This window comes from Megachile rotundata, chromosome 9 (genome assembly GCF_050947335.1).
Source record: "Megachile rotundata isolate GNS110a chromosome 9, iyMegRotu1, whole genome shotgun sequence".
Taxonomy (NCBI): domain Eukaryota; kingdom Metazoa; phylum Arthropoda; class Insecta; order Hymenoptera; family Megachilidae; genus Megachile; species Megachile rotundata.
The window spans coordinates 10,634,648-10,648,824 of record NC_134991.1 but is presented as its reverse complement, the minus strand read 5'-3'; the positions used below and the strand labels follow the sequence as shown (position 1 = coordinate 10,648,824).

The 14,177-nt window shown below is 32.4% G+C and overlaps 1 protein-coding gene across 6 annotated transcripts in view; it reads right to left on the bottom strand.

Annotated features, from left to right (window-relative positions):
• Positions 1-4,895: 4,895 nt before the first annotated feature.
• Positions 4,896-14,177, bottom strand: part of smash (smallish) — a 222,116-nt gene continuing 212,834 nt past the window's right edge. For 4 of the 6 annotated variants that reach the window (XM_012293075.2, XM_012293074.2, XM_012293079.2 and 1 more), the window contains 8 exons: positions 12,786-13,161; positions 11,079-11,135; positions 10,342-10,664; positions 8,570-8,810; positions 7,931-8,133; positions 7,678-7,844; positions 7,217-7,381; positions 4,896-6,385 (listed from right to left, as the gene is read on the bottom strand). In XM_012293075.2, coding sequence (XP_012148465.2) covers positions 6,363-6,385; positions 7,217-7,381; positions 7,678-7,844; positions 7,931-8,133; positions 8,570-8,810; positions 10,342-10,664; positions 11,079-11,135; positions 12,786-13,161 — 1,555 coding nt within the window. In that variant the 3' untranslated portion in view covers positions 4,896-6,362. The remainder of the gene's footprint in view (positions 6,386-7,216; positions 7,382-7,677; positions 7,845-7,930; positions 8,134-8,569; positions 8,811-10,341; positions 10,665-11,078; positions 11,136-12,785; positions 13,162-14,177) is intronic. The other 2 variants (XM_076535876.1, XM_012293078.2) reach the window with 2 other exon arrangements.

The window sequence follows — 14,177 nt, the reverse complement described above, 5'->3', positions numbered from 1 at the left end:
ATATAATCACGTAATACATGTATACTTATACAATTATGATAAAATATTTACTGTCGATACGTTATACAGTCACGCTAGAATATTTACAAATAAAAATCATAATAAAAAAACCCAACAATATAAATAACAAAAAATAATACGATATTGTATGTTTTAATCATTTTTATAATGGAAGAAAGAGTATAAAACTGCAAGGATAAATAGCGTCACAAAATGGCGGAGATGTTCCAACAGAGCGAGAAGTTAATAATTTCGAATTTGTTGAATAATTTTTCTTTTCAGTTAAATTAATAGTTTGCTCACTTTAGGTGCACAATGCCTCACGAAAACAATGGATTATCTTATCATGTGCACTTTTCGTGACTACAGAGGATTTTCAACACGTCCTTTCATTTCCGCGCACGCTTGGCAGCTTTATATCTCTTTCAGAAATTCCTGACCACATTTTAATCATTTCATCAGCATTCTTGACATAATTTCTGGACGCAATTTGCCTATGTTGTAAATTATTAAGGATATAATTTTCATGACCCTTTATCGTAACATATGAAATTTCTATGAAATCGACAATGTGAAAAAAAGAAAATAATTGAAATAATTTCATATAAAAAATATAGAGAAACTTCATGTTATTTTTTAACCTTAAAATTAAAGTATCTCCTACATTAATGACCACCTTTTGCATACATAATTTAATATTTAATTCCTTAAGAAACATACATCGAAAAAAAATTGAGAACTTTTCATAAAAAAATATATTTTGAAATTATCAATCATTATTATTAATGTAATTATCAATTTATGTACCAATCTTCTCTAAATTATTTAAAACAATTGAAAAGGAATTGGGTACAGCTACATCCCCTGAAAACTCAAGAATTTTTTTAAAAGGCTTTCAATATGAAATTAAAAAAAAATATTTGTTCATAAAAAGCCAATGTAACAATATCGAATATCGATTAAGCGTTGTGTAAACATGTTAGTGACCCTTTAAACGCTTTTCCAGCGTATTAATTCGTCGATGGTCGAAGTGTTTTGATATTCACTTAAAAAAATAAGCTTGCTGCTCGTCGTTCGATCACACAGTTCGACGTGTAGCACACTAGGGCAGGTGTGTTCGTGTCTATTAATGGAAAGTACCAAAATTAACGATGCCGATAAAACGATTCGATAGGTCGCGTAATTTTATGGTGCACGAGTTTGCTATTACGTCAGTGTAAATGGATTTGAATCCAAGTTCTGTTAAGAAATACATTCGAATCGATAAATCTCTATTTACTCATTGTGGATGACGTTTATTTCAACTGTGCAGAAAAATGAATATTAACTCTACGATCGAGCCTGTCAAAATGATGGATAGGGGATTTTTTATTTCAAATTATAGAAATTACCGAGGTGCTTTCGTAGAAATATTGGTCTTTGTTGGGATAAAAAATGATTATACCGGTTGACTTGGAACATGTATTTCTATGGGGTGCTTTTGCGTTCAATTTTCATTTAGAGAATAGTTTGTATATTCTTCAAAATATTTATAACAAAATTTATTTATAGACAGCAATATTCTTTTCTTAATTTTATATTAAAACTATTACAATTCTTAATTTCTATAAATAAGAAGATTTTTTACAATCCTTAAGTTCAATAATTAAAAAGACTTGTTATAATTCTTAATTTTAATAATTAAAAAGATTTTTTATAATTCTCATTTTCCATAATTAAAAAGATTATTTATAATTCTTATTTTAAATAATTTATGTGAAAATTCTGTAATTATTTTGATTATAAATATTGTAAGTAATTGGTGAGCTAATGAAACTGTAATTAATTCTAATTCACAAATGTCATAATTAGTAATGTAATATACCTATTACATTTTCTATTAAATCCATTATGCAATTGTCAATATTTGTCATAAAGGATAATTCCAAATTACTAAATTAATTATTCAAATTGTTATTCCAGTAGAAGTCCGATTAAAATCGATAAAATTGCTATTTTATTTCATAAACTATTTTGAGAAATTTTCAAAACTAGTTCTCTCGAAAATAAGGTTAGAATTTATAAATCATGAAGTCTGGGGATTTGTAAACTTTTAAGATGAAAAATTGTAGAATTTTGAAAGTTTAAAAATTTCTAAATCGGTCATTATTTCATGAATAAATATTTTGTTGAATTTTCAAACAGAATTTTTTCGGAGAAAGGTTTCATGTAATAAGCTTTTATTCAACTTATTTTTTCAACGTATTTCTGTCCATTTTCTAAGATCTAGAGTCTAGTTTATAGCATCCATTATTATCTATCAAACCGAACCCTGTATATGTCAATTAACTTTTCATTATTTACACACTTCATCAATTCCCTTTCACTTTAAAATTTGATACAATGACCACTGCTTACTATTAAAAAAACTATAAAGAAAGTCACACGATTAAGAAATCACGATCGGTAACGTTATTTCAAAATCTTACAACACTACAAAACTCTTCGTACTAACGTAATAAAAACAACGTAGCATTTCAAGCGTTGATTTAAAAATCATTACGAAATTGCAGAATGATTTCTTTCGCAATTATTCTCCGTTCTATAATTTGAAGCTCGCGTGTACTTATTCGTTGCGAAAGAAAGAAGTATATTACAAATGGTACTTTTGAGGGAATTAAGAACAGCGGGTTCCTCGTTACGGACGTTGGTTTCTGAAATGTGACTCGAAAAGACCCGAAGGAATCACGATCGCGTGCAAGTATTCTATCGAATCGATTACTTATTCGACAGGTAAATGATTTTATGCTCGACAACTATCTAGGTGGTTGGAACGGCTACGCTCCAGTTCTATGTTCGCGCTCTTTGTGTTTAGCCAAGTGAGGATACGCGTGTGTTCCACGTGTGACCACACTGTGTAACGGTTTCAAGGGATTGCGAGAACCTATTTCCTTTTTATTTACCGACAGGAGCATGGAAAAACGTAGGTCAGTAAAGGTTTCTGAACTCTGCTGTTTATCTACACCACGGATTATAATTATCGCTTTTAACCCTCAACTACTGTGCTTCATATGTATGAAATATAACATATATGTTACATATGGATTTTCATGGAAAATAGATAAATGTGATGTATGTAATAAATATGATATATGTATATTAGTATATTGTTATAGTATTGATTACTATATTGCATATTCATTATGTTAATTATATAATTGTAATATATATTAAAATATTAAACATATGTATATGTATACATAATATAATATGTATATACATGTATTTATTTATATATGTATTAAATATTTATTTATTAATATGTATTTATACGCGAAATTTATATTATGTAATTATATTTTATAATGTATATATGTATAATATATTTTATATAGGTTTTTTATAAATATCCATAGCTGCTTTATCATTTTTGTTTTTATATTTAAGAATGAAAAACAATTTTTCAAATAACATTTATTTCAAAATATATATATTAAAAAATATAGCAATCCATAAATTCGAGTATTTAGAAATTCATAATTTTCCAGAAATAGACCTCAAAAATTGAAAAATAAAAAACTTCTAAAAATCTAAAATATTTACCTTCATACTCCCAAAGAAGCTGTATCCTTCACAGTACAATTTCCTCTTCATGACACTGAAACCACAGCGCTGTGTCACCAATTTCAAAAATGTCCTTCCGCAACGTGGCGATATAACGAGAGTCTACTGTACAACGAAGTTCAGGAAGCGACACACGATCCACATACCTACGCACGTGTACCACATATCGAAGAGGGGAACTATCCTATTAATAGAGGAACCGCTGGTCAAATTACTGAAACTGATAAAGTGTATCGAGAGGTGACTGAGTAATTCAATTTCGCGTGACGAGCTGCGTCGCAGTCACAGTCACCGATTTGTCTCCCTTCGGTTTTCCACGGTGTTATGCAACTCGACCTAGAATTAATTGTTTCCAAGGAAGGTAGGAGGGTGTAGCTCGGATACTTGCTCTCAGTGGCCGAGCATTACGCTCTATTTGCTCAACATATTGTATTTACGAATTTATCGACGCGTCGGACCCTTTTAATCGTGCGTTGATGCTTGTGATAGAACTTGCAGATTTTTAAGTGATCAAGTGTACTTAAAAGTTTAATACACTTTAGAGCTATTCTTTTTTTACGTATTTAATTATCGGGATGAAAGAATTGATAAAAAACGTAATATTTTATGATATTAAAAATGTAGTGATATTTTTCTGCAGATCCTTCGCAGTGTATTAGGTGATCATGAACGTATTGTGATATTCTTAGAAATTCTTTTATAATTTTTACTGTTTTACTCTTTTATTCGATACTACTTTAGAATTTTGAAATATTTTAGATGAGATTTATTGATGATTTTTCAATTTTCAGATTTAGAATTTCATGCCTTTTTATTGTCAGCACTAACAAATTAATTAAAGAACCAGAAATAAAAACATGCAGATTGAAAGTGATATAAATAAAGTTTATTTTTATAATAAAATCTTGCGATACAAAGATGTTAACGCTAAAAATACAAGGGCGTGTGAGATAAATTGAAACCATAACTCATCAACATCGACGTTCGACGACCTTTGGCATCCCTGCTTGACGTCATCAGATTTATTTTACCCAGATAAAAAGATACCCTGAGTGTTCATTTACACTCATCAAAGGCCTCTAAATATATCTTACCTGCGTATCAGCAGAGATGTCCTCCCCGCAGCAAGATTCATCTATTTATTTGTATCCTGTTTCGTACCATGATCAACTGCTCAAATTACCGTGTAATTAATTCCGCGTGCATCACGCGCGAACCGCTATGTAATTATTTCGATCGATGAAAAAGGACGTTCGCATGAGAGGAAAACCAAAACGGGCTCTGAGCAGGTCTACGCTCGTTATAATAAACATTTATTCTCGATAATATGTAAAATTACATGTTGCAGTAACACGAGACACGTATCATACAATATTTCACAATAGCAAGTTATCTCCGATCGATCACGAGGAAACGTTTGACCATCGTCGTCGTCGAAGAAATAAAAGAAACAAAGAAAGAAAAAACAGATACTCGAAATTGCATCTCGCTATGCAGCTATAATTCATCGTTCTACTTCATCGTAACAATTAAGGATCTGAACAATCTCCGTGGGAGAGACGTCATTGGCGTAACTAGGATTTCTTTGGGTCTTCAGGTTGCGTGATATTGCCATATGATGTATAGCCACGCGTCAGATTACTACGCGCTGGATTACTATGCGTTAGATAATTATCACGTGTTTGGTAACTGTGCGGTAGAGTGCAACGCGTTGAATAACCACACGTTAGGTTACTACGTGATAGATTACCACCCGTTGAATTGCTGCGCATTAGATTACTACGCGATAGATTATTACCCATTGAGTTACTACACATTAGATTACCGTTAGATGGTCGCGTGCTGAATTACTACACGTTAGATTACTACGCGTTGGTCAACTACGCATTGCAGTACCACGCGTTGTATCACCACGTGTAGCATCACCACGCATACAATTACCACGAGTAGCATCTCCACGCATACAATTACCACGTGTAGCATCACCACGCATTCCATTATCACGCGCATATAACCACGCGTTAGACTACTTCGCATAGCATCACCACGCGTTAAATCGTCACCCGTTGCATCGCCACGCCCAAAATCAACACGTGTCTTACCACGCATGGTCCGAAAATCTACATCGTCACACGTCATATAGCCCCTACCTGGTTACGCCAACGGGAGACGTCGATCGAATTAACTCAAAGAATCGTCTACTGATTGTATGCGCTGAAAAAATAAAATAAAGAGAGAGAAAGAGGGTGTAGCAAGGAATAAAAGTAGAGGGTTTTCTTGTTATTATAGCCTTCATATATCAGGGATCTTTCATAAATACCACGGGATAACTATATTACAAAAATGTACAGTGAATGATTGCCGATATCGAGGCTAAATTCTTGGGTTCTCAATGGCGGACAGCAGCTCCTTCATGAATATCTCATCTCATTTGGATATCCCTATCTTTACGCTAATTACATAAATACACGTTTATTTACACGATCTAACGGTTAGTCGATCGAAAAGAAATCGGCGTTATTTGAAATCTTATTAAATGTTTTAAAGTGATGTGTAACAAAACGAGGACATAGTATGACCATCGATCTTGTTTGCTTTTGTCTGTCACAGTGTTATGTACAGAATTTTAACAGAGAATCTGTCGGTGTCACTTTCGCGTGTCACGTGTAGCTATATGGTCAACTATAACTTATAAAATATAGCCGCGTGATGCTATATTCAAGTTAGTGTGCTTCCATTAGCCGTTGTTCCGTTTCGTTTTACACGCAGCTGAACTTGACACCTGTAACATAATGGAGAAACATGTTAGTAGAAATTTTATGAAACTGTATTTGAACTATTGTTTATATATTTGTAAAATTATAATTAAAAATTGGGAATAGTAAGGTTAATTGATTTACAAAGATTTATGTTGTGTGAGCTTATCAGAAAAGAAGCAAGTAGGTTTTCCAATTTTTACATTTCCATATTTCTAAATTTTCTAACTTCAAATCTCACATTTCTATATTTTATAAATTCTTTAATTTCCAAATTAATAAATTTCTGAGTTTTCAAATTATCACATTTTCAAAGTATCAAATTTCTATGTAGACAAATTATCAAATTTTCAAACTTGGAAATGTGAAAATTCAATGTTTCTGTATCTCCAAACTTCAGAATTTCTAACGTTCTAAATTTTCAAATGCATAGGTTTAAAGATCTGATTAGTAATCTAATCTTTGAAAAAGTAACTTGACTATACATATCATTCATAAAATACTAATGAAAAAAGTTTAAAAATAATAGCAAATATTGCACATCGACCTTATTTAGGAATTTTTAAGCATCATCGTCATACATAGTAAACTTCCGTTATATTACCATAAATGTACACAGCTGTTTGAACGTAAAATTCTTGAAACTGGCATGATAGCACCAGGTTCTTTCATGAAAGGAATTTAACAAATACAATGGCGGTAGAGTGAAGGGGAGAGCGTTGCTGTCATATCCAAAAATTTGAAAGAAATCTTGTTTAATTGACAATGACGGCGATATAACGGGAGTCTACTGTACATCAACAAAGTTAGAAAATTCTGTGAAATAGATATTAATAGAATAAGACAAATGTGGATACCGTCGTCACTGGAGTAGCAGTTATGGCAGTGAAGCTTGTGATTCCGAACACGCACGTCTGTTCCCATTAGTCCGTCACCGAGCCGCACATGACACACGCAGCACTTGAAACATTCCATGTGATAGAACAGTCGGAGGCTTTCGATGATCATCGCAGCACCTCGACCTGACGATCCAAAATTAGTTAAATCCTCAATTCTTTGAGTCATCTTATCATAAATCTCATCATATCAACTCTAATTGTTTGCTTTAAATTTTGAAACTAAATTTGATTTGGAAGATAAATAATAAATTTTGAATAACATCTACAGATATAGCTATACCTGAGAAACTACGAATTCGAAATTTAATGATTAAGAAATTATTTTTATCGTCATTCGAAGTCACTACTAATCCACGTGATTTCTTATCGTAGTTTTTAATCATTCGCTCAGTGTATTTGTTTATTTTTCACTTTCGTACCTAATTCATCTCCACAATGCGAACACTTCTTTTTACCACTGACGCTCAACATTTTCTCTTGATTCTCCGTGTTCATCGGTGGTGGTTGCTGAGACTTTTGTTGTGGCATAACATGTGGCTGGTGTTGCAACGTGGAGAGATGTTCCTGACTGGTACTGTGCTCCAATCTGAAAATTATAATTATCAATAAATGCGAATACAGACGTATGAAAATCCACAAAATATGCAGTTACCAAATTAATAAATTTCGTACCTTCTTCTCGGCGGAAGAGGCTTCTCTTGCGCTCTGTTTTGCACTCTTTGTGTAAGAGTTTGTATAATTGAATCAGGTAATGGTTTACTGTCCGTTCTCGTTGGAGCAGTAGCATAAGGAACTGACGTTCCAGTTACGTGCATCTGAGATTTCCGGGCTGGTGATCGCTGATTCTTTTCGCTAATTCTTCTCTGCTCCGCTTCCTGCACATATTATACGGTGAGTATTATTAATATTCAGGAATATCTGCATGAATAATAGTACCATAACACAGAAAATATTCTTGCTCTATACTGATCTGAGCAACATTAATTCATTTTCATAAATTCCTTAATTATAAACTATCTTGGTATCCCTTCTCACAAATTTTAGCAATGTTTAGAAATATGACGTTAAATGACAATGAAAGAAAACAAGGAGACCACTTCATATATTTTAGTAAAATACAGAAGTGCATCATCAAGTGACAATCAATGAAAATAAAGAGACCCTTTGTTATGAATGTTCCCCTAAATTCTTGAAAATTCATTCTCCAAGACTTCATTTCCTTGAAACTAAACTAAAAGTTAGACTCTACCCGTCGAAGCTAGGTAGTATTATTGAATAATGAATAATAGATGTTTGGTTGAGAGAACTCACCTGAATGAGCCAATGCTGATAATTCAAATCGTGAGCACCCCGTGGTACATCGCTTTTCCTTCGTTGCACCCACTGATCACTTTGAACAATTCGTGGTCGAGGAACTGCACTAAGGGCTTGCAACGTTTGTCTGGTCATCTGTTGGCCAGCATGACTCGAAAGTGTCGTAACCGATGCACTGTGTCTCAAGGATGCGTCCACTTGTTGAGGAATCGAGTCCGCAGACGGAATTCTGCTGTTCCTATTCATTTTATAAAAGCATCACTTAAATGTCCCTCCTTGTCATCAATTAATTTATAAATTATAATCAATTTAAACATATAAACTAATAATTTAACTTTGGTTCAATCGTTAGAACAGGTCTTCAAGTTTCATAAATAAGTCAGAAACAGGTGAAATATTAGAAGTAAGAATCTAATTAGAAGTAACAAAGTTATTATGTAAAATTATTTATTTATTTTTGAGAAGTTTGATATAGATTGTATACAGTACAAGATATAGTATAAGATAAATAGACATGAGAAGCAAGAATGTTAGGAAGATTAAGAATGTTCGAAATGCAATTGAAGACTGACAAAACATGTCGTCCAGATAGAAAACGTTACATCAGACGCAACAAACCGGAAAGTTTCAGCAGGAAATTAAACGACTCGATTAATGACACTGTATTCTAACTCTAATTTGCATTTCCTGCTGGCTACTGTCCGTCTAAAACGCTGACATAACAATGTCCTGTTGCAGTTTAGCAGAGTGTAAAGGATTACGTCTTTCTACGTTAAGTTTATGCACTGATGAAATCTAATTGTTGTTGGTTACGAGTCAAGTAAATGTTTTGAAAATCTTTAGAAATATATACAATTCTTTTTATGAAAGATGAAGAAATTTAGTATTGGGATTAAATTAGAACGAAAGAGGTTATTGTATGGAAGAGTTTCGCTTTATGGCCTTGTCTGGAACTGTACGAATGAGAATGATGGAAAAGGACATATAAATGGTATTCTTTTATTTTCCGAATTCATTGCTAGATTAAATTTCCAAGTTCCTAAATTTTCAAATCTTTAAATTCCTAAATTCTTAGATTTTCAAATTTCTAAATTTCTAAATTTCTAGGTTTTTAAATTTTGGAAATTTCAGACTTCTAGATCTTTAGATTTCTAATTTTTTAGATTTCTAGATTCATAATTTAAAAAATTTTTGAATTTTTGAATTTTTAAATTTTTAAACTTTTAAATTTCTAAATTGCTAAGTTTCTAAATTTTCAAATATCCAAATTTCAAGATGTCTACATTTCTGAATTCTACAATCACTAAATTCCTGAATTTCCAAATCCATTATTTTCTAAATAGTAAAACTTTCTGAATTTCGAAATATCTGAAATCCTCAAATTTTTCAATTCCAAAATTTCTACATTTTTAAATTATCTCATTTATCTCGGAATTTCCAAATTTCTTCATTTTTAGGATCCTAATCGCTCGAATTTGAAATTCATTAATTCCAATAGTCAAATATTAAACATTCGAATTTGCAAGTCTAAAAAAAGAAATAATTTCTAAGTTTCTAATATTGATATTTAAAAATTATTAGCTCTGAATACTCCAATGAATATACACTACAATTATGTTATAAAGTCCGTATGAAAATACACCCCCCCTACAAATCATAAAAAGAAGCCATATAGCGAGACTCACCCATATTTTTCAAACTTCCTCGCTTCGTACGACCTAATAAAGAAAACACCTAACAAAATAAAACGAACACAATAGTATATTTACCTGATAGTGACGTCCCTTTGCCTTTGATCAATCAAACGCAATGGTTTAGCAGGAGGTATCGGAGGAGGTGGAGGTCTTCTTCTTTGGACGTCCTGAAGCTGAAGATTCGGCATCGATGACCTATAATTCACTGGTGGCTGGGTTTTGAACGGTTGAATATTGTTCGCGGAGCTATGTGCAACGTCTTGCAAAGATTTCCATTGTTCCTGTAATTGTTCTGCCAGTTTGAGCTGCTTTTGTTCGCGGTATGCTAGATTGCTTCGTTGACGTTTCAATTCTTCCTGTTCCAACTGAAGCAACTCTCTTTCCACTCTGAGCACTTCCTGCTCAAACGAGATAGAAAAATCATATAATTTAATTATTTACACTTCAAACTCACTTAGTAAATTCAAAATTTTATTTGTTAAATATGATTTTGTTTATTAAATTTGATCTTCTTTTTATTGAATATAGGCTGCGTTTGTTTTTTAAAAATAATGTGGTCTTTTTCGTCAAATATAATGTGATTTTTTATTTAAATATGAAATGGTTTTGTTTATTAAATATAATATGATTTTAATTTAAATTTCGAACGATGTTTTAGAATTGGATTGTACGTTCTTGCAAGGAAATATTCTAAAAATTATTTACAACGTGTATTTCGTGATTTCTGGTATGGTACAAAATTTGATCTTATTTGCTAATTGCCTCGTTTCTGTTAGAAGCAAGCAGTGAAACAAAGTAGTGTTTGCCCTTACCCCAGAAGCAAATTCGTCTTCTTCGTCGTTCAAACCAGCACCACTCAATGTTGTGTTCTGCGAATAATTATCAACGATACTCCCGTTAGCGATTGCAGTGCGATGTACTTAATTTACAGCATGCAGTTACCTCAAAACGGTTGTTAGAATGCTTAACGTTTATTCAAAACAAAATACGTTTAAATATTCTAATAACTGAACAAGACTGTCAATTCAATTTATAATACACCCCGTTAGGCGCAGAAATCATAAGGGTGTTTTCATTCTAAAAACGCATTTTATTTTTTATTCTTGTTCATATTAAAATTCAATTTGAATTCATTTATTTATATTTTGTAAACAGTCAACTTTAACAATATATTCTGAAAGCAATTTGAGTGTAAATTCTTTTATTTCGTGACGCAGACATTTTTTTAATTTATGGATTTTTTGGACATTTAACCCTTTCAGTTTCAATGAATAGAATTTACGAGAGGAATTAAACTGTGTAAAACATAACGATGTATTTTAAAAAAATAGTGCAGTTGATGAATGCATATGAACTGTACTAACGACAAAAATTTGGTTTACGGATGGTTCATGGATGGATTTTGGTTTATGGATGGTTCAGAGAACTATCTCCATCTTTTCTCACATTTTCCAAAATACATACACTGGTACGAGAGTTATAACTTCATATCGTGAATCCTGTATATTAATTTTGAAAGAGAAAAATGGTCATACCATTGAAAAGTTATACCATGTACCATCTAGTTGAATTTTATTTAATTTTCAAATATAATTTACTTCATGTTTTGCATTTTTAAAATTAAAAATATTTCATAACAAACTTGTTTGCTTATTGCAAACTGAACTGTTACTTGAAGGTTCAATTGTATTCAATCTAACGATATGTCGGCTGCACCTATTTCTCACAGATTCTTGTACTCTACAATTTGAGTTACTATAACTTTCTACTACCTTCAAACCTTCTGCAACCTTAATAAACCTATATTAATCTAAATAAGCTTAAATAAACCTAAATAACTTTAGTAACTTTAAATAACTCATAGGTGCTCGTACTTCACACTCTGACTTACTCCAACCTTCTACAACGTCAATAAACCTAAATTAACCTAAATAAACCTAAATAACCTTAGTAACCCTAAATAACTCAGAGTTACTCCATAATCTGACTAACTATAATCTTCGTCAATAAACCTAAATTAATCTAAATAAACCTAAATAACCTTAGTAACTCTAAATAACTCAGAGTTACTCCATAATCTGACTAACTATAATCTTCTACTACCTTCAAACCTTCTACAACCTAAATAAATTTAAAAAATCTTAGTAACCCTAAATGAGTCAAAGGTGCACGTACTCCACAAACCTAAATAACCTTAGTGACCCTAAATAACCTTAGTAATTCTAAATAAAGGTGCACGTACTCCACAATCCGACTAACAATAATCTCCTACTACCCCCAAACCTTCTACAGCCTAAATAAACCCAAATAAACCTAAATATCTTTAGTAACCCTAAATAACTCAAACATATAAATAACAAATCCGTTATAATCACTCTTAAAAAACTCAGTTCTGAAAGGGTTAAAAAGCCGAACGAGCGGAAAGCATCACACCGCTTCAAATCGAGTATCACATTTCGCATAAACGCTTCCAAAGCAACCGCACCCATACAACGACGAGAGATACCAACAAATCTTACCTCTTGTTCGCGAATTTGATTCTCCATAGCTCTGATGCGTTTCTCCTCGATTCGACGAGCATCTGCAATCCTCCTCTCCTCCTCGATTTCATTCTGAATCCTCAATTGTTCCGCTTGTACCCTGAGCTCCTCCTCCTTCTGCCTCATCTCTTCAGCGCGTTTCGCTTCGGCTTCGGCGCGTGCTGCTTCTTGTAGCCTCGCCGCTTCCTCTTGCTGTTTGCGCAACGTCTCCTCCTGTTTACGCATGTTGTCCTCGTTTTTGCGAAGTGTCTCTTCCTGTCGACGGAGGGCCGTTTCCTGGGCCCGTTCCCGCTCCAGCTGCATCTTCTCCTCTTCGAGCTCGCGCAGCTTGTGCGCCAATTTTTCGCCCAAGTCACTGTTTCGTCAGGAATTTTTGTGCTTTCGATTACTTGATTTATGGGGGTTGGCAAGTTTATTTGTACCATTCTTTTGGTTGGATATTGTATAGTGGGATTGTTGCATGTTAAATGGATATTACGTGTACGACGATTTTAATGCATGCATTGTATGTTAATAACGTATGTTTGTAACCAAAAATAAATAAAGATTGATTTTATATCTGGAGAACGATATGGACTTCAGGAGAAGTATTTTAACAAATTTTGATATAATAGATGTGTGAAGTTTAGTTGACTGATTTGGTAGTTTTAAGTTGAAAATTTCATGTAGATAGACTCAGAAATACTTCATTGATATTCTTGATATAAAATGGGTGGTTTTTAATTGAGATTTGGGGTCGTTTGAAAATTTAGGAATCTGGTGATTCGCAGATTTGTAGACTTGGAAATATGGTAATTTGCAAATTTGGATATTTAGGAATTTTGATATTTAGGTATTTAGCTATTTAGGCATTTAAGTATTTAGGTATTTAGTTATTTAGGTATTTAGGTACTTAGGTATTTAGGTGTTTAGTAATTTAGGAATTTAGGAATTTGTAAATTTTGGAATTTGGAAATTTAGGAATTTGGAAATTTAGGAATTTGGAAATTTAGGAATTTGGAAATTTAGGAATTTGGAAATTTAGGAATTTGGAAATTTAGGAATTTGGAAATTTAGGAATTTGGAAATTTAGGAATTTGGAAATTTAGGAATTTGGAAATTTAGGAATTTGGAAATTTAGGAATTTGGAAATTTAGGAATTTGGAAATTTAGGAATTTAGGAATTTAGGAATTTAGTAATTTAGGAATTTAGGAATTTGGGAATTCAGGAATTTAGGTATTTTGGTATTTAGTAATATAGGAGTTTAGAAATTTAGAAATTTGGGAAATTGGAAATGGGGAAAATTAGAAATTGGGAAAATTGGAAAACTGGAAAACTGGAAAATTGGAAAATGGGAAAACTGGCAAATTGGAAAATGGGAAATTTGGAAA